The sequence below is a fragment of the Coregonus clupeaformis genome, chromosome 4 (genome assembly GCF_020615455.1).
Source record: "Coregonus clupeaformis isolate EN_2021a chromosome 4, ASM2061545v1, whole genome shotgun sequence".
Taxonomy (NCBI): domain Eukaryota; kingdom Metazoa; phylum Chordata; class Actinopteri; order Salmoniformes; family Salmonidae; genus Coregonus; species Coregonus clupeaformis.
The window spans coordinates 1067877-1088253 of record NC_059195.1 but is presented as its reverse complement, the minus strand read 5'-3'; the positions used below and the strand labels follow the sequence as shown (position 1 = coordinate 1088253).

The 20377-nt window shown below is 44.3% G+C and overlaps 1 protein-coding gene across 2 annotated transcripts in view; it reads left to right on the top strand.

The window, feature by feature from the left end:
- The window catches only part of LOC121549076 (myotrophin), a 30315-nt gene extending 18883 nt beyond the window's left edge, over positions 1 to 11432 (top strand). For both annotated transcript variants that reach the window (XM_041860919.1, XM_041860911.1), the window contains exon 5: positions 10082 to 11432. In XM_041860919.1, coding sequence (XP_041716853.1) covers positions 10082 to 10168 — 87 coding nt within the window. In that variant the 3' untranslated portion in view covers positions 10169 to 11432. The remainder of the gene's footprint in view (positions 1 to 10081) is intronic.
- Positions 11433 to 20377: the final 8945 nt, after the last annotated feature.

Here is a 20377-nt window from a genome sequence, read left to right as displayed (position 1 = left end):
AGAGAGCTGGGACCAAAGTAACAAAGCCTACCATCAGTAACACACTACGCCGCCAGGGACTCAAATCCTGCAGTGCCAGACGTGTCCCCCTGCTTAAGCCAGTACATGTCCAGGCCCGTCTGAAGTTTGCTAGAATGCATTTGGATGATCCAGAAGAGGATTGGGAGAATGTCATATGGTCAGATGAAACCAAAATAGAACTTTTTGGTAAAAACTCAACTCGTCGTGTTTGGAGGACAAAGAATGCTGAGTTGCATCCAAAGAACACCATACCTACTGTGAAGCATGGTGGTGGAAACATCATGCTTTGGGGCTGTTTTTCTGCAAAGGGACCAGGACGACTGATCCGTGTAAAGGAAAGAATGAATGGGGCCATGTATCGTGAGATTTTGAATGAAAACCTCCTTCCATCAGCAAGGGCATTGAAGATGAAACGTGGCTGGGTCTTTCAGCATGACAATGATCCCAAACACACCGCCCGGGCAACGAAGGAGTGGCTTCGTAAGAAGAATTTCAAGGTCCTGGAGTGGCCTAGCCAGTCTCCAGATCTCAACCCCATAGAAAATCTTTGGCGGGAATCTTTGGCGGGAATTCCAATTGCATGGAGGAATGCGCCAAAATACCAGCAACAGTGTGTGAAAACCTTGTGAAGACTTACAGAAAACGTTTGACCTGTGTCATTGCCAACAAAGGGTATATAACAAAGTATTGAGAAACTTTTGTTATTGACCAAATACTTATTTTCCACCATAATTTGCAAATAAATTCATTACAAATCCTACAATGTGATTTTCTGGATTTTTTTTCTTCTCATTTTGTCTGTCATAGTTGACGTGTACCTATGATGAAAATTACAGGCCTCTCTCATCTTTTTAAGTGGGAGAACTTGCACAATTGGTGGCTGACTAAATACTATTTTCCCCCACTAAATGTTAAAAGTAACTGTTATAGTACAGCATTTCCCTTTACCCTCTGTCTTACAGCACAGCATTTCACCTTACCCTCACTGTTGTCTTACAGTACAGAATCCCCCCTTGTCCTGTTTCAGCAATCAGCACCCTGCTCGTGTTCTGGTCAAACAGCCGTTCTCTCTTCTCCCACTTCTTTGAGCACAGTGCAGCCAGCAGCAGTCTATTGCTCCATCCCCATACAGATATTGATCTCGCACTCCTTCTTTCCTCTCCTCCCTCGTTCAAGGCGACGTAAAATATGCCCTGTGAATGGCCCGCGGCGCTTGTCAATGGGCTCCTGTAAGCGTCACATTTTATAACCAGTCCTGAGGGGAGGAGGTGTGAGGGCCTGATAGATTATGCATGGGCAGTCTCTCCTTTCCCCTCAATAATGGCATAATGAAGAATTAATGGACACCTTGGCCGAGTGGCAGACTTACATAACCCCTATTACGTCTTACTGCACACACACAGTGGCGTTGTTTGGCTCTATCACTCCAGGATGCTGCTGTCTCTATTTGACTGGGTCATTCTTATTCATTAGGGCTAGCCAACATCTCACTTAGTTGTTGGGGCTGCAGCCTCAATCTCTTCCTGGCTGGATGTTTGGACCGTCCGTGTTGACTGGCTACCATCATTATTCCCATTTAGACTAGCTCATTATTCTAAGTGGAGACCAGTGGATGTCCATGGTAGAGAAGATAACAACTGTAGACTTGAGGGACGGGGAGGAGGAGGCTTTCTTCCCCCCCACTCTCAGTAGAGTCCAGGGAGACTGAGAAGCGGTGTCGGTATACGACAAAACGAGTTGGTCTTCACGGGACGATACAGCTAGCTAGCTCCAGTTATATGAGTCAGGGAATGCTCATTATATGACACTGGAAGGCTCCTATACAGTGGCTTGCGAAAGTATATAATAATAATAATAATAATAATATGCCATTTAGCAGACGCTTTTATCCAAAGCGACTTACAGTCATGCGTGCATACATTTTTTGTGTATTCACCCCCTTGGCATTTTTCCTATTTGGTTCCCTTACAACAATGGTCACCAAACTACGGCCCGCGGGCCGGATACGGCCCGTCAGCACATTTGGCCCGGCCCTCTGAACAATCCCAGAGACGCTATCGGATTTTTTTCCTATTTGGCCTCCAGAAAAAAAATCCTAGGCCCGGCCCTGTCAAAGAGAGAACGGAATAATGGCGAAAAGGTTAGGTAAGAGAAAAATTGATTCAGAATGCAGGGTATTTAACCCGCAGTGGACAAACGATTATTTTTTTGTTCAATGCAAAGAAAAGGCTGTTTGTCTCATCTGTCAAGAGACGGTGGCGGTATTCAAAGAATACAATCTTCGCCGACACTATGAATCCCGTCACAAAGACAAGTACGATAGCTTGCAAGGCCAAATACGAGCAGACAAACTCTCAAAGCTAAAAAGTGGACTACTATCTCAGCAGAATACATTTGTACGCCAAGCTCAGCTGAACCAGGCATCCGTTCGGGCCAGCTTTCGGGTTGCTAAACTGATAGCAAGCAGCGGTAAGCCTTTCACTGACGGAGAGTTTGTTAAGAAATGTATGGATGCTGTCGCGGAGGAGGTGTGTCCCGAGAAGAAAGATGCATTTAATGCCGTAAGTCTGTCGGCGAGTACAATCACCAGACGCGTTGAAGAAATCGGGAGTAATGTATATGCCCAGCTGCAGCAGAAGACGAAAGAATTTGACTTTTTTCATTAGCACTGGATGAGAGCACGGACGTGCAAGACACAGCGCAACTGCTCATTTTTATTCGTGGAGTTAGCGCAAACTTTGAGATATGCGAGGAGCTGGCAGCCCTCCAAAGTCTCAAAGGGACTACAACGGGAGAGGATATTTTTGACAAAGTGTGCCAAACCATGGAGAAGTTGGACCTGGACTGGTCAAAGCTAGCTAGCATCACGACTGACGGGGCTCCTAGCATGGTGGGCGAAACTCGCGGTCTAATAGGACGCATGAACCGGGAGTTGGAAAAAGGGGTCTCACCGCCCCGCTACGAGTCCACTGCCTAATTCACCAGCAAGCACTGTGCTGCAAAGTGTTGACGTGGGATTCTGTAATGAAGGTTGTGGTGTCGTGCATAAACTTCATCAGAGCAAAGGGACTTAAACACAGGCAGTTCCAAGAATTCCTGTCTGAACTGGAGTCTACGCACGGAGATGTGCTGTACTACACAGAGGTCCGATGGCTGAGCCGGGGCAGAGTTTTGAGGCGTTTTACGAGCTGCTACCCGAAATTAACGCATTTCTTCATTTAAAAGACAAAACGGTCCCAGAGCTGATCAACCCAGAATGGAAATGGCACCTCGCATTTTTAACAGACGTGACAGAAATACTTAACAGCCTTAACTTGCAGCTACAAGGCGAGGGAAACTCATTTGCGACATGTATTCACACATAAAAGCATTTGAGGTGAAATTAGCGCTGCTTTTGGAACAAGTGAAAAAGCGCAACTTCGTCCATCTTCCTGCTACCCAAAACCTGTCGACAGAGAACCCAGCGGTCCCGTTCCCAGCTGAAAAGTGCGTGGAAGCACTGGAAATGCTGAAGGCGGAGTTCGGTGTGCGATTCAGTGAACTACATGTTCATGCAAAAGAAATCCGTCTTTTTCAGAACCCCTTTGTTGCCGACATTGATGAAGCCCAGCCTTCATATCAGTTTGAGTTGGCTGAGTTACAGAACTGTGATGTTCTGAAAGACGCATTCAAGCCCAACAGTCTCATTGACTTCTATGCCGCCCTCCCAAACGACACATATCCAAACATCAAAAACACGCAATGAAAATGTCCACAGTTTTTGGCAGCACGTATATCTGCGAGAAAACCTTTTCTCGCATGAAACTGCTGAAAACTCCGATGAGATCAAGATTGACAGATGAACATTTGCATCAGTGCTTGAGACTGGCTGTAACTAGAATGGAACCTGATATTCAACTTCTCACCAGCCAGATGCAGGCCCACAGTTCACACTGATGAACATACATAGGTAAGCTCACTTTTCTGACTTGAATGAGTCATTCTGAGCATAAACAAATATAATCATAATAAAATCTACTGGGATAAAATCCATCTTTACAACCATACTGGTAGTGAAATGTATTGTGCTGTGTAGGTGCTGTATCACTTAGTTCAGTTTCTCAACCTGCTTCCTTTGTGGTTTTCACAGGGAAGTTGATGAGAGAGAGCTGCAAACAGCGGTGTCTACAAGCCTACTGGAACCTACAAAAGGATTATAAGGAAGGAACACAAGAACTTTAAGAGACTGCTCATATGTGTCAGAGAGATTCTGCTCTGACAACTGAGCTGAACTTTTATCTGTTAAGATTGTGCATGGCACAACAGAAAGTTAATGTTCCATGGCTTTTTTTTCTATGAAGAACCCAGAGAGAGTTATTTAGTTATTATTTATTTCATAAATAGTGTTATTTGTTTCCTGACTTTTTTTCTGTAAAGAACCTGGAAAGGGTTATTTGGTTATGTGTGGCTTTCTGGAAAACAATAAATTTTTTAAGCTCCCCTACGATCGTCACACTTTTTCTGTTACAAACTGACACCGGCCCCCCATCAGAGAAGGGAAAAGTTATGTGGCCCTCACAGGAAAAAGTTTGGGGACCCCTGCCTTACAATCTGGAATTAAAATAGATTTTTTTTTGGGGGGGGGTTGTATCATTTGATTTACACAACATGCCTACCACTTTGAAGATGCAAAACATTTTAAACAAGAAATAAGACAAAAAAATAGACCTTGAGCGTGCATAACTATTCACCCCCCCAAAGTCAATACTTTGTAGAGCCACCTTTTGCAGCAATTACAGCTGCAAGTCTCTTGTGGTATGTCTCTATAAGCTTGGCACATCTAGCCACTTGGATTTTTGCCCATTCTTCAAGGCAAAACTGCTCCAGCTCCTTCAAGTTGGATGTGTTCCGCTGGTGTACAGCAATCTTTAAGTCATACCACAGATTTTTGAGGTCTGGGCTTTGACTAGGCCATTCCAAGACAATTAAATGTTTCCCCTTAAACCACTCAAGTGTTGCTTTAGCAGTATGCTTAGGGTCATTGTCCTGTTGCAAGGTAAACCTCTGTCCCAGTCTCAAATCTCTGGAAGACTGAAACAGGTTTCCCTCAATAATTTCCCTGTATTTAGCGCCATCCATCATTCAATTCTGACCAGTTTTGCAGTCCCTGCCGATGAAAAACATACCCACAGCATGATGCTGCCACCACCATGCTTCACTGTGGGGATGGTGTTCTTGGGGTGATGAGTGGTGTTGGGTTTGCACCAGACATAGCGTTTTCCTTGATGGCCAAAAAGCTCAATTTTTGTCTCATCTGACCAGAGTACTCCCATATGCCTTTTGGTGAACACCAAACGTGTTTGCTTATTTTTTTCTTTAAGCAATGGCTATTTCGTAAAGCCCAGCTCTGTGGAGTATACGGCTTAAAGTGGTCCTATGGACAGATACTCCAATCTCCGCTGTGGAGCTTTGCAGTTCCTTCAGGGTTATCTTTGGTCTCTTTGTTGCCTCTGATTTAATGCCCTCCTTGCCTGGTCAGTGAGTTTTGGTGGCTGGCCCTCTCTTGGCAGGTTTGTTGTGGTGCCATATTCTTTCAATTTTTTAATAATGGATTTAATGGTCCTCCGTGGGATGTTCAAAGTTTCTGATCTTTTTTTATAACCCAACCCTGATCTGTACTTCTCCACAACTTTGTCCCTGACCTGTTTGGAGAGCTCCTTGGTCTTCATGGTGCCGCTTGCTTGGTGGTGCCCCTTGCTTAGTGATGTTACAGACTCTGGGGCCTTTCAGAACAGGTGTGTGTGTGTGTGTGTATATGTGTGTGTATATATATATATATATATATATATATATATATATATATATATATATATATATATATATATATATATATTATAATAATAATAATATGCCATTTAGCAGACGCTTTTATCCAAAGCGACTTACAGTCATGTGTGCATAAATTTTTACGTATGGGTGGTCCCGGGGATCGAACCCACTACCCTGGCGTTACATGCGCCATGCTCTACCAATTGAGAATATATAGAGATCATGTGACACAGATTGCACACAGGTGGACTTTATTTAACTAATTACAGTGGGGAGAACAAGTATTTGATACACTGCCGATTTTGCAGGTTTTCCTACTTACAAAGCATGTAGAGGTCTGTAATTTTTATCATAAGTACACTTCAACTGTGAGAGACGAAATCTAAAACAAAAATCCAGAAAATCACATTGTATGATTTTTAAGTAATTAATTTGCATTTCATTGCATGACATAAGTATTTGATACATCAGAAAAGCAGAACTTAATATTTGGTACAGAAACCTTTGTTTGCAATTACAGAGATCATACGTTTCCTGTAGGTCTTGACCAGGTTTGCACAAACTGCAGCAGGTCTTTTGGCCCACTCCTCCATACAGACCTTCTCCAGATCCTTCAGGTTTTGGGGCTGTCGCTGGGCAATACGGACTTTCAGCTCCCTCCCTTTCTATTGGTTTCAGGTCTGGAGACTGGCTAGGCCACTCCAGGACCTTGAGATGCTTCTTACGGAGCCACTCCTTAGTTGCCCTGGCTGTGTGTTTCGGGTCGTTGTCATGCTGGAAGACCCAGCCACGTTTCATCTTCAATGCCCTTGCTGATGGAAGGAGGTTTTCACTCAAAATCTCACGATACATGGCCCCATTCATTCTTTCCTTTACACGGATCAGTCGTCCTGGTCCCTTTGCAGAAAAACAGCCCCAAAGCATGATGTTTCCACCACCATGCTTCACAGTAGGTATGGTGTTCTTTGGATGCAACTCAGCATTCTTTGTCCTCCAAACACGACGAGTTGAGTTTTTACCAAAAAGTTATATTTTGGTTTCATCTGACCATATGACATTCTCCCAATCCTCTTCTGGATCATCCAAATGCACTCTAGCAAACTTCAGACGGGCCTGGACATGTACTAGCTTAAGCAGGGGGACACGTCTGCCACTGCAGGATTTGAGTCCCTGGCGGCGTAGTGTGTTACTGATGGTAGGCTTTGTTACTTTGGTCCCAGCTCTCTGCAGGTCATTCACTAGGTCCCCCCCGTGTGGTTCTGGGATTTTTGCTCACCGTTCTTGTGATCATTTTGACCCCACGGGGTGAGATCTTGCGTGGAGCCCCAGATCGAGGGAGATTATCAGTGGTCTTGTATGTCTTCCATTTCCTAATAATTGCTCCCACAGTTGATTTCTTCAAACCAAGCTGCTTACCTATTGCAGATTCAGTCTTCCCAGCCTGGTGCAGGTCTACAATTTTGTTTCTGGTGTCCTTTGACAGCTCTTTGGTCTTGGCCATAGTGGAGTTTGGAGTGTGACTGTTTGAGGTTGTGGACAGGTCTTTTATACTGATAACAAGTTCAAACAGGTGCCATTAATACAGGTAACGAGTGGAGGACAGAGGAGCCTCTTAAAGAAGAAGTTACAGGTCTGTGAGAGCCAGAAATCTTGCTTGTTTGTAGGTGACCAAATACTTATTTTCCACCATAATTTGCAAAAAATTCATAAAAAATCCTACAATGTGATTTTCTGGATTTTTTTTCTTCTCAATTTGTCTGTCATAGTTGACGTGTACCTATGATGAAAATTACAGGCCTCTCATCTTTTTAAGTGGGAGAACTTGCACAATTGGTGGCTGACTAAATACTTTTTTTCCCCACTGTATCTACATAGGCGTACAGAGGCCCATTATCAGCAACCATCAGTCCTGTGTTCCAATGGCACGTTGTGTTTGCTAATCCAAGTTTATCATTTTAAAAGGCTAATTGATCATTAGAAAACCCTTTTGCAATTATATTAGCACATCTGAAAACTTTTGTGCTGATTTGAAAGAAGCAATAAAACTGGCCTTCTTGAGACTAGTTGAGTATCTGGAGCATCAGCAATTGTGGGTTCGATTACAGGCTCAAAATGGCCAGAAACAAATAACTTTCTTCTGAAACTGGTCAGTCTATTCTTGTTCTGAGAAAATGAAGGCTATTTCATGCGAGAAATTGCCAAGAAACTGAAGATTTCGTACTACTCCCTTCACAGAACAGTGCAAACTGGCTCTAACCAGAATAGAAAGATGCCCCGGTGCACAACTGAGCAAGAGGACAAATACATTAGTGTCTAGTTTGAGAAACAGACACCTCACAGGTCCTCAACTGGCAGCTTCATTAAATAGTACCCGCAAAACACCAGTCTCAACGTCAACAGTGAAAAGGCGACTCCGGGATGCTGACCTTCTAGGCAGAGTTGCAAAGAAAAAGCCATATCTCAGACTGGCCAATAAAAAGAAAAGATTAAGATGGGCAAATGAACACACACTGGCCAGAGGAAGATTGGAAAAAAGTGTTATGGACAGACGAATCGAAGTTTGAGGTGTTTGGATCACAAAGAAGAACATTTGTGAGACGCAGACCAAATGAAAAGATACTGGAGGAGTGCTTGATGCCATCTGTCAAGCATGGTGGAGGCAATGTGATGGTCTGTGGGTGCTTTGGTGGTGGTAAAGTGGGAGATTTGTACAGGGTAAAAGGGATCTTGAAGAAGGAAGGCTATCACTCCATTTTGCAACGCCATGCCATACCCTGTGGACAGCGCTTGATTGGATCCAATTTCCTCCTACAACAGGACAATGACCCAAAGCACAGCTCCAAACTATGCAAGAACTATTTAGGGAAGAAGCAGTCAGCTGGTATTCTGTCTATAATGGAGTGGCCAGCACAGTCACCGGATCTCAATCATATTGAGCTGTTGTGGGAGCAGCTTGACCGTATGGTACGTAAGAAGTGCCCATCAAGCCAATCCAACTTGTGGGAGGTGCTTCAGGAAGCATCGGATGAAATCACTTCAGATTACGTCAACAAATTTACAACTACAATGACAAAGGTCTGCAAGGCTGTAATTGCTGCAAATGGAGGATTCTTTGACGAAAGCAAAGTTTGAAGGACACAATTATTATTTCAATTAAAAATCATTATTTCTAACCTTGTCAATGACTACATTTCCTATGCATTTTACTACATTTCCTATTCAAACTAATTTCATGTATGTTTTTATGGAAAACAAGGACATTTCTAAATGACCCCAAACTTTTGAACGGTAGTGTACGTATTTAGTTACTTTTCATAAAGCTGCATCAGAACATTGTTAACTGTGTGGCTAGATGCATATAAACTCTCAAATGTAGCTTTTTCCCCAATTAGAGATGCCTATTTAAGAGGGTATCCACCAGTCCTGTTTAATCCCTGTAGCCCGTGCTCCGCTCCGCTGCCCCTTTTGGCACCACACACACAACCTCTCTCACAAACACACACAATTACCCTCTTGCTCTGATACATACATACACACATACATACACACACTCTGGCACTCAAAGTGGGTCAGGCCGCTCGGCTTTTCCACTCAACAATGGCGTGTTCTCTGCCCGGGCTCCGTAAGCCCCCGCTAAGAGGCTAAAGTTGGCGAGGCTACAGTTTTCCATTAAAGTTGTTGTCGTTGGTCTGGTAGCCACCAGTCGTTGGCTAGTCTTCTAGTGAGTCTAGTCCCCTCAGTCAGTTATTTACAACCCTTGCTGCATTCCCTTCACCCTCAATCACCTTCACTGTCTTTTTCTAAAACGTAGTTGAGGGATGTGTGTGAGAGAGGAAGGGAAACATTGGGTTAGAGGGAATCTGCCAGAGCAAGGCACTGCACATATTTGCTAATCTTGAACCTATAATGAGTAGCAGTTTGGAATGCTAGGTGATTACTTAATCAGTCATTCTGTGCAGTGCCTTGCTCATGCCAGTCCTTTTCGAATGCCCTTGGAGAGGTGGGAGACTCTACATCATCACAGAGTGGGTTGAGTGGGAAAGGCAGGTTGGCCCATACTCAGAGCAGTACTGAAGGGCTGAACCTGTGGCCTTGGGTAGAGAGCTGGAGGAGGGATGGGGGTGCAGGGTGAACACTGATTCTAACCTTGGCCTGTAGTTCACTTTGAGAGAGTGAGTTCACACTGAGGTTGAGGCCCTTGATGCGCCACTCAGATCATAATGTCTCCCTGCCATGTCTGTCTCTATCCCAGGGAGCCGACAAGGAGCGGAAAGGACCAGACGGCCAGAGCGCCTTCGAAGCAGCCGAGACCGATGCCATCAAGGCTCTCCTCAAGTGAAACGGGAGCCTAGAAAGGACGGACAGACTGATGCAGCAGTGTTCCCCCAGACAGACAAGATGGACACACCCCTTTCACTGACCTCCAACCTCTGTCTTTAGCACTGCTTTGTCTGTTTGCAGGGTTTGGTTTTTGGTTTTTCCCTTTTGATTATTTTTTACGTTATTTCTTCTCGCCTCTTTTCAGTAGCCATTGAATGGATGGACTTGTCAATCATGTCTCCCTTAGGGACCAAACAATGAGGGAAAAGCACCCAGACTTGGACCCTCCCTGAACACACAAGGATGCAATGTAAAAATGAATAGAGCTTAGCACTTAAATATGATCGCTCTCAAGTCCTGTGGTAACTGCACTGCACTCCTTTCACAAAAATGTTGGCAGAAAAAAACAGATAAAAATCCACGAGTGTAATTTTTTTTCTTCAGTTTTCAATATTGTAAAACCACTTGGTTATATTAGTTTTACAAACATCAGTTGTGCTAGATAGAGAGAGAACGGTTGTAAAGATTCATTCTATTAAATCTGGAAGATTGCCTCCTCTTTCCCTTGGCTGTGTACTGTAGCTCTTCTCTGTAGACCTGACTGGCTAACTGTCCAGTGCTTCAACTAGGGGGGTTTGTACTGTATGAGGGGGTAGGTCCTCTTTAGGTCGCTAATAATTTGGTTACCTACTCTCTACGTAACCCCCTACTGATAACATATCACACTAAATATTAATGACCAGGGTTACTCTAGTAACGTATAATAGCATAAATACCCACTTGACCAATCACCATGTTGGCTATTACAAAAAATGTATGTAAAAAAAATATTGATTAATCTGTTACTTATTAAAACATCGCTGTGTAGTGATGGCATTATGTCAACATTGACCTTTAGAGCAGGAATTTAGAATTGCACAATGTTTTTCCCTTTTGAGTGAGTTTTGAGCATGTTCTGATCTGCAATCCTTTGTTGCCGCAGTCTATGTTTTGTATTAGATGAATTGGGTGGGTGGGCTCTGAACAGGGGGATATAGGGGTTTCGGGTTCAAACTGTGGATGGGGGAAATGATCGTCCTGTCGCTCTCTGGGTTTGATTAACCTTCCGGCTCTGCTGCATGTCAGAACTGCTTCTACTGCTACGCTCTCCAAAATGGATGACTTCCTCTTTTGGTTGCTTTCAAATAATTACAATGCAATGGAAACAAAATACAAAACGCTTTCTCTCTGGCATCGTTGTGAGGAAAAGTCTGTAAAAACTGAAATAAAAAATCAAAAAATGAGTCACTTCTCTTCGTGTGGTAATACATTGATTTTGTTTTCTGCTGTTATTGTCAACTTTTCAGTCAGTCTTCTTACAAATAGAAAAACACACTCATTGACTCTACTCTTAGAACATTGTGCAATTCTGAGCGGTGCACACTTAACTGTAATCTATATCCGTTCCTTTGTATATGACTATACACGTCTGTGCACACACCTGTGAGGCTGCGATCCATACTAGGTGCTTTGTATACAGCTATGCCCTCCATCTTAATGACTTGAGTATTGCTTGTGTCTTTGACAAACTGTCAGCAGCAGCAAAGCCCTCCTCCAGCTGTGTCTGAGCCTGGAGCACAGTGTGTTGTCCTGAATGAATAACATGCAGCAGCTATTGATTCCGCATTATACTGTCTGGGCTCTGAGTGGTGAGCGCGTCTCTGGCAGGAAAAAAATAACTTGCTCATATTGTTCACTGACTGCTAGCTACTGCCTCTTTAGAGTGCCCCCAGCCCCAGGTGAACTAGCTAGCTCGCTCTCCCCCCGTGTAATATACTCCTCTGTATTTTGTTCATATCCATTGGCTTCTCGATAGAAATCAGCCCGTGTTCATGAGCTTGACATGAACAAAGTCTCCTTTTCAACTCGAATAGGACTGTGTCTTTGAGGAGTTGAATGAGGAAGCTTGATGGTATGGGGGAGTATGACCATTGAATTGCTTCCCTGACGCTTGTAGACATGGGTCACCTGCCAGGCACATTCCTCTGTACAGAGGAGAGCTGAAACATACAATACAACAATGTACTGTCTGTGGCAGGGCCCAGGTCTTGTTCGTACTTCACTAATTGACGCATGGCTTAATGAAGAGCCAGCATTGTACCGTCTGAGATGGCGCAGTGGTCTAAGGCACTGCATCACAGTGCTAGCTGTGCCACTAGAGATCCTGGTTCATATCCAGGCACTGTTGTAGCCGGCCGCGACCGGGAGACCCATGGGGCGGCGCACAATTGGCCCAGGGTAGGGGATGGAATGGCCGGCAGGGATGTAGAGCATGGCGTTTGCAACGCCAGGGTTGTGGGTTCGATTCCCACGGGGGGCCAGTAATAGAAAAATAATGTATACACTCACTAACTGTAAGTTGCTCTGGATAAGAGCGTCTGCTAAATGACAAAAAAATATACAATAATAATAATAATAATCTGCTTTCTTCATCCCTGCACATTGCATTTTATGTTCTGTTATGCTCCCTGACAATGGAATGCCGTGAACCAGCTCAGATCAGGGAACCCATCCCGTCCCATTGGCTATCACTTGACACACACCCCATCTAAAACAATGGTATCATTGAAAAGAGCTGCACACTGGAACAGTGCTAACGTATGTGTTTGTGAAATGCATTGAGTATGGCTGAAGTGGGTGGGCTGGCTGGTATCCAGTGGTGCTTCTGTTATAGAGGTTATTCATTATTCTTCTCTAAGAGCAGTGAGCCCAGCACCAATGGTAAGGCAACATACACTGCTCAAAAAAATAAAGGGAACACTAAAATAACACATCCTAGATCTGAATGAATGAAATAATCTTATTAAATACTTTTTTCTTTACATAGTTGAATGTGCTGACAACAAAATCACACAAATTATCAATGGAAATCAAATTTATCAACCCATGGAGGTCTGGATTTGGAGTCACCCTCAAAATGTGGAAAAACCACACTACAGGCTGATCCAACTTTGATGTAATGTCCTTAAAACAAGTCAAAATGAGGCTCAGTAGTGTGTGTGGCCTCCACGTGCCTGTATGACCTCCCTACAACGCCTGGGCATGCTCCTGATGAGGTGGCGGATGGTCTCCTGAGGGATCTCCTCCCAGACCTGGACTAAAGCATCCGCCAACTCCTGGACAGTCTGTGGTGAAACGTGGCGTTGGTGGATGGAGCGAGACATGATGTCCCAGATGTGCTCAATTGGATTCAGGTCTGGGGAACGGGCGGGCCAGTCCATAGCATCAATGCCTTCCTCTTGCAGGAACTGCTGACACACTCCAGCCACATGAGGTCTAGCATTGTCTTGCATTAGGAGGAACCCAGGGCCAACCGCACCAGCATATGGTCTCACAACGGGTCTGAGGATCTCATCTCGGTACCTAATGGCAGTCAGGCTACCTATGGCGAGCACATGGAGGGCTGTGCGGCCCCCCAAAGAAATGCCACCCCACACCATGACTGACCCACCGCCAAACCGGTCATGCTGGAGGATGTTGCAGGCAGCAGAACGTTCTCCACGGCGTCTCCAGACTCTGTCACGTCTGTCACGTGCTCAGTGTGAACCTGCTTTCATCTGTGAAGAGCACAGGGCGCCAGTGGCGAATTTGCCAATCTTGGTGTTCTCTGGCAAATGCCAAACGTCCTGCACGGTGTTGGGCTGTAAGCACAACCCCCCACCTGTGGACGTCGGGCCCTCATACCACCCTCATGGAGTCTGTTTCTGACCGTTTGAGCAGACACATGCACATTTGTGGCCTGCTGGAGGTCATTTTGCAGGGCTCTGGCAGTGCTCCTCCTTGCACAAAGGCGGAGGTAGCGGTCCTGCTGCTGGGTTGTTGCCCTCCTACGGCCTCCTCCACGTCTCCTGATGTACTGGCCTGTCTCCTGGTAGCGCCTCCATGCTCTGGACACTACGCTGACAGACACAGCAAACCTTCTTGCCACAGCTCGCATTGATGTGCCATCCTGGATGAGCTGCACTACCTGAGCCACTTGTGTGGGTTGTAGACTCCGTCTCATGCTACCACTAGAGTGAAAGCACCGCCAGCATTCAAAAGTGACCAAAACATCAGCCAGGAAGCATAGGAACTGAGAAGTGGTCTGTGGTCACCACCTGCAGAACCACTTCTTTATTGGGGGTGTCTTGCTAATTGCCTATAATTTCAACCTGTTGTCTATTCCATTTGCACAACAGCATGTGAAATGTATTGTCAATCAGTGTTGCTTCCTAAGTGGACAGTTTGATTTCACAGAAGTATGATTGACTTGGAGTTACATTGTGTTGTTTAAGTGTTCCCTTTATTTTTTTGAGCAGTGTACATTTACATTTACGTCATTTAGCAGACGCTCTTATCCAGAGCGACTTACAAATTGGTGCATTCACCTTATAGCCAGTGGGATAACCACTTTACAATATATTTTTATTTTTTTGGGGGGGTGGGGTGGTGTAAGGGGGGTAGAAGGATTACTTTATCCTATCCCAGGTATTCCTTAAAGAGGTGGGGTTTCAAGTGTCTCCGGAAGGTGGTGAGTGACTCCGCTGTCCTGGCGTCGTGAGGGAGCTTGTTCCACCATTGGGGTGCCAGAGCAGCGAACAGTTTTGACTGGGCTGAGCGGGAATTGTGCTTCCGCAGAGGTAGGGGGGCCAGCAGGCCAGAGGTGGATGAATGCAATGCCCTCGTTTGGGTGTAGGGACTGATCAGAGCCTGAAGGTACGGAGCTGCACTACCTGTGTGGGTTGTAGACTCCGTCTCATGCTACCACTAGAGTGAAAGCACTGCCAGCATTCAAAAGTGACCAAAACATCAGCCAGGAAGCATAGGAACTGAGAAGTGGTCTGTGGTCACCACCTGCAAAACCAGTCCTTTATTGGGGGTGTCTTGCTAATTGCCTATAATTTCCACCTGTTGTCTATTCCATTTGCACAACAGCATGTGAAATGTATTGTCAATCAGTTTCCTATGTGGACAGTTTGATTTCACAGAAGTGTGACAATTTTTTTGAGCAGTGTAGTTGGCTGCAACATGTTTCCTGCTCTGCCACTCAAGCTTGACTAGAGTATATGATGGAACCGTGCTACACAAAACATAAACAAAAGCATTCAGTAGGTGAAAGAAAGACTTCACCCATCTTAACATGCGGCTGATAGACAACAGTCACCATTATCTGTCTTCTTTAGTCTGTAAATACTAAAGACAGCTGGAGTGATGAGAGAGAGAAGAGAGCAGGGGGGAGAGAGAGAGAGAGAGAGCGAGACTGCAGACGGTCACTGGGTGAGTGTAGTGGCAGGTCTGTGAAGTGTTTGCGTTAGGATGGAGTGTTCTGTGAATCAGACTCATGCCTCACTTTCCCCTGCCCATGTCTAAAGCCTTCCCCTGTCCATCTCCCTGAGAATAAAGGCGAAATCAATTATTCCAGAGCCGTGAAACATTGAGATAAACTCAGACTGCGACTGCAAGTTTTGTTCAAACCTTGTCTCTTCTCTGATTGGGCGCCTACATGATTCAAATGGTTAGAAATCCATTTGGACGGACAGACCTCCATTTTATTTCCAATCTTGATTGGCAGGGAAATTCTGCTTGGGAATATAAAGCACTTCATTTCCTTTTGTCTTTGCAATGCAGAGGCAGCAAATGCTCTTCATACGTGGCGAGAAAAACCTATGATTTAGGCTGATGATAAATAAGAATTGATTCATCGCCTCCGTATTGTCATTTAGCCTATAAATTGCCTCTCCACAGTCCTGCGGACGTGCTCTCAGGCAGTTCCGGCGCTTTCAACTGAGCTTTATCTGCCTAGACCAGGGAGGGAGATCCTGTTTTATAATCAAACCATAATATTCAAGTCCTCAGTTTACCCCATTTCGCTTGAAAATGTAAGCTGTCCCCAGTAGTCTAGATACTGTGGGTAGTCTAGGGGAGAATCTCAATTCCATACGCGTCCTCTCTCCTCGCCTCCTAAAAACCCATTGGAGGAGAAGGTCAGAGGGGCGAGACCTCTGGCTTTCTCATCCAATGGGTTTTCAGAAGGAGGTGAGGAGAGAGGAGTAAAGACGCGAGGAGTATGGAATTGAGATTCTCCCTAGGAGGTAATCTATTTGATACGCTGCGTATCAGAAGGCTATTCTATATGTGATAGTAAGACTGGGTCAAATAGACATCAAAACCAATGTTTGAACCAGCGCTTCCCATCAGGGAGTTGGTGTAATGTTTCATATATTCATGAAGTGAAAAGAAATACACTACCAGTCAAAAGTTTGGACACACTTACTCATTCAAGGGTTTTTCTTAATTTTTTAAACTAATTTTTACATTGTAGAATAATAGTGAAGACATCAAAACTATGAAATAATACAAATGGAATCATGTAGTAACCAAAAAAGTGTAAATAGCCACCCATTGCCTTGATGACAGCTTTGCACACTCTTGGCATTCTCTCAACCAGCTTCATGAGGTAGTCACCTGGAATGCATTTCAATTAACAGGTGTGCCTTGTTAAAAGTTTTGTAGAATTTATTTCCTTTTTAATGCGTTTGAGCCAATCAGTTGTGTTGTGACAAGGTGTGTGTGTGTGGGGGGGATAACAGAATATAGCCCTATTTGGTAAAAGACCAAGTCCATATTATGGCAATAACAGCTCAAATAAGCAAAGAGAAACGACAGTCCATCATTACTTTAAGACATGAAGGTCAGTCAATACAGAACATTTCAAGAACTTTGAAAGTTTCTTCAAGTGCAGTCGCAAAAACCATCAAGTACTATGATGAAACTGGCTCTCATGAGGACCACCACAGGAATGGAAGACCCAGAGTTTCCTCTGCTGCAGAGGATAAGTTCATTAGAGTTACCAGCCTCAGAAATTGCAGCCCAAATAAATGCTTCAAAGAGTTCAAGTCACAGACACATCTCAACGCCAACTGTTCAGAGGCGACTGTGTGAATCAGGCTTTCATGGTCGAATTGCTGCAAAGAAACCACTACTAAAGGACACCAATAAGAAGAAGAGACCTGCTTGGGCTAAGAAACACAAGCAATGGACATTAGACCTGTGGAAATGTGTCCTTTGGTCTAGAGTCCAAATTTGAGATTTTTGGTTCAGACCTCCGTGTCTTTGTGAGACGCTGTGTGGGTGAACGGATGATCTCTGCATGTGTATTTCCCACCGTAAAGCATGGAGGAGGAGGTGTTATGGTGTGGGGGTGCTTTGCTGGTGACACTGTCTTTGATTTATTTAGAATTCTGCAGCGATACGCCATCCCATCTGGTTTGGGCTTAGTGGGACTATCATTCGTTTTTCAACAGGACAATGACCCAACACACCTCCAGGCTGTGTAAGGGCTATTTTACCAAGAAGAAGAGGGATGGAGTGCTGCATCAGATGATCTGGCCTCCACAATCCCCTGACCTCAACCCAATTGAGATGGTTTGAGATGAGTCGGACGGCAGAGTGAAGGAAAAGCAGCCAACAAGTGCTCAGCATAAGTGGAACTCTTTCAAGACTGTTGGAAAAGCATTCCAGGTGAAGCTGGTTGAGAGAATGCCAAGCGTGTGCAAAGCTGTCATCAAGGCAACGGGTAGCTTTTGAAGAATCTCAAACATAAAAAATATTTTGATTTGTTTAACACACTACATGATTCCATATGTGTTGTTTCATAGTTTTGATGTCTTCACTATTATTCTACAATGTAGAAAATAGTAAAAATAAAGAAAAACCCTTGAATGAGTAGGTGTGTCCAAACTTTTGACTGGTACTGTAGCTATTTTACGTACATGTCAGACGTGATAAAGATCCATGGGTTTCTTTCTGTTCCCTTGAACTCTACTCCCACCACCTGTATGGAAAAGACAACTGCACCAACTGTAGGTTTTTTTCTTCCATAAATGATTATGCAACCACATAGGTGCATTTAGACTTAAATAGATATCATACTTGTGAAATACCAATTCACAAAGAACACTGTTCTGTTCATAATTATTAGAGTGTTTCACCAAAATGCATGGTCTAAACTAGATAATGTAGGGAATAGTAGTAGCAGATTGATTGCTAAGTGTTCTGTCTCACAGACATAATTGCCAGACGCAATAATTAGTGTGTGTGCATGCATGGACACACACACACACACACACACACATACCATCCTCCCGCCTCCTGTTTTTTCTATTTCTACAGCGATTCCATGTAGAGAGGAGCTCGTGATTAACCAGCTCAAAATGCTGCCTAATGAAGTAACAAATCCCAGTCTTAATAATGATTTGTCTTTCTATTTATGATTGTCTCGTGACGATCCTCTCCCTCTCTCCCGCGTTTCACCACAATGCATGGTCTACACTACATAATGTAGGGAATAGTAGTAGCAGATTGATAGCTAAGTGTCCTGTATTACAGACAGAATTGCCAGATGCAGTAATTAGTGTGTGCGCGCATGGACACACATTCACACACACACACACCATCCTCTCTCTTTCAGTTATTTTCCTGCTGCTAACGAGAATCCATGCAGAGTATAATAATACTAATTATTTGTCTTTCCATCAGTTATTGCCTCTGGACGATCCCCTATGTTTGTACTTTTAATTACAATAAATCATTTGTCTTATTTGGGAAAAAAAGGAAAATCATGCCTCTGGAAAAAAATGACACCTTTCATATATAAATTGCACTGAAATCCCTCAGGCATTTTAGATGCCAAAACTGTTTGACTTTTAAACTGTTCTGAATACATGTAGAACAGTGCTTTCTCTGTCAGTGTGTGCTTGTGTGTAGAACAGTACTTGCTCTGTCAGTGTGGATTTGAAATATTGGATAGCATCTTGTAAGTTTGATCCATAAAGAAGTCAGCAGGAGAATGAAATAAATAACGTGCTGGTGGTTGACAGACTGACTTGCCTCCATGTCAAGGCTAATCACCTAAGCACTGAAGGATTTTTTAATGAAGATTCAGTCCAGTGGTCAAAACGCCGCCGTCTCCATGGGCTGGAGTTCAGGATTAAAGGCTGTCAGGGAGGCACAGGGGTTGGCCTGGGCCCCAGCCTACGTCTCCTCTCCTTCTCCTCCTTCTTCATCCTGCTCTCTGTCTCTCCATCCGGCCCAGGGGAGCAGGAGTGAGATGTTTGAGCAGGGAGGTAGGGAGGTGGGGAGTAGAGTGGACTGAACTGGACTGGATAGTTGTCTACAGGTAAAGCCAGGTTAGCTCAGGTATGGCATTTTTATCGTGGAGGGAAGTAGTGGTAGTTACTTCCTATAAATCTCTTATGGGCTATTTACTTATCAATACCGCTTTATTTGTACTCGCAGCTAATGCGCACAGAGCCCCAGCCTCAGTTCCGAACCCACCAGGGCCCTGACTCCAAGCTTTCTCAGCTGGATAATCTTTTGTAGAGAAATCAATGGTGGCTGCAACGCTATTAGGAACATTTTAATTTGGAATGAAAGGAGATTTATGATTGCTGTTATGACGGCTGATCACCTCGGGTGCAGCGTGGCTGCCGGCTATGGAGGCGTGGGCTGCTGAACAACATCGGGGCAGGCTGGGTAATATGTTGGAAGGGCTACGGCTGCCTCAGTGTCTATGGTGAAATTCCCCCTCCACTCTCTCCCCAAACGTTCCTCCTGCACAGCTAGAGTTGGAAAGTGATTCACAGAACGCAAGCAGCTTCTTCTGTCTATTTCAGTCTTCTTCGATAGACTATTTTAAAGGCACTGTAAGTGCACTTAGCTGATAACAACTACTGTGAGTACAACAGCTGGTGGCATTTAAACAATAGATAGGCCTAGAGGGAGAGACATGAGACAGAATGTTCCAGGCAAAATCAAATCAACTTTTAATTGTCACATGCTTCGTAAACAACAGGTAGCCAAGCTACCAGTGAAATGCTTACTTGCGGGCCCTTCCCAGCAATGCAGAATACAATACAAAATAAAACTAAATATTATTAATAATAATAATATAAATATATATATATATTAACACAAGGAATAAATACACAATGAGCAATGATAGCTTGGCTATATACATGGGGTACCAGTACCGAGTCAATGTGCAGGGGTACGAGGAAATTGAGGTAGATATGTACATATAGGTAGGGGTAAAGTGATTAGGCAACGGGACAGAAAATAAACAGTATCAGCAGCATATGTGGTGAGTGTGGAAGTTTGTGTGTGGCGAATGTGTGCCTGTGTGTACGTGTTATGTGTGAGTGAGTGTGTG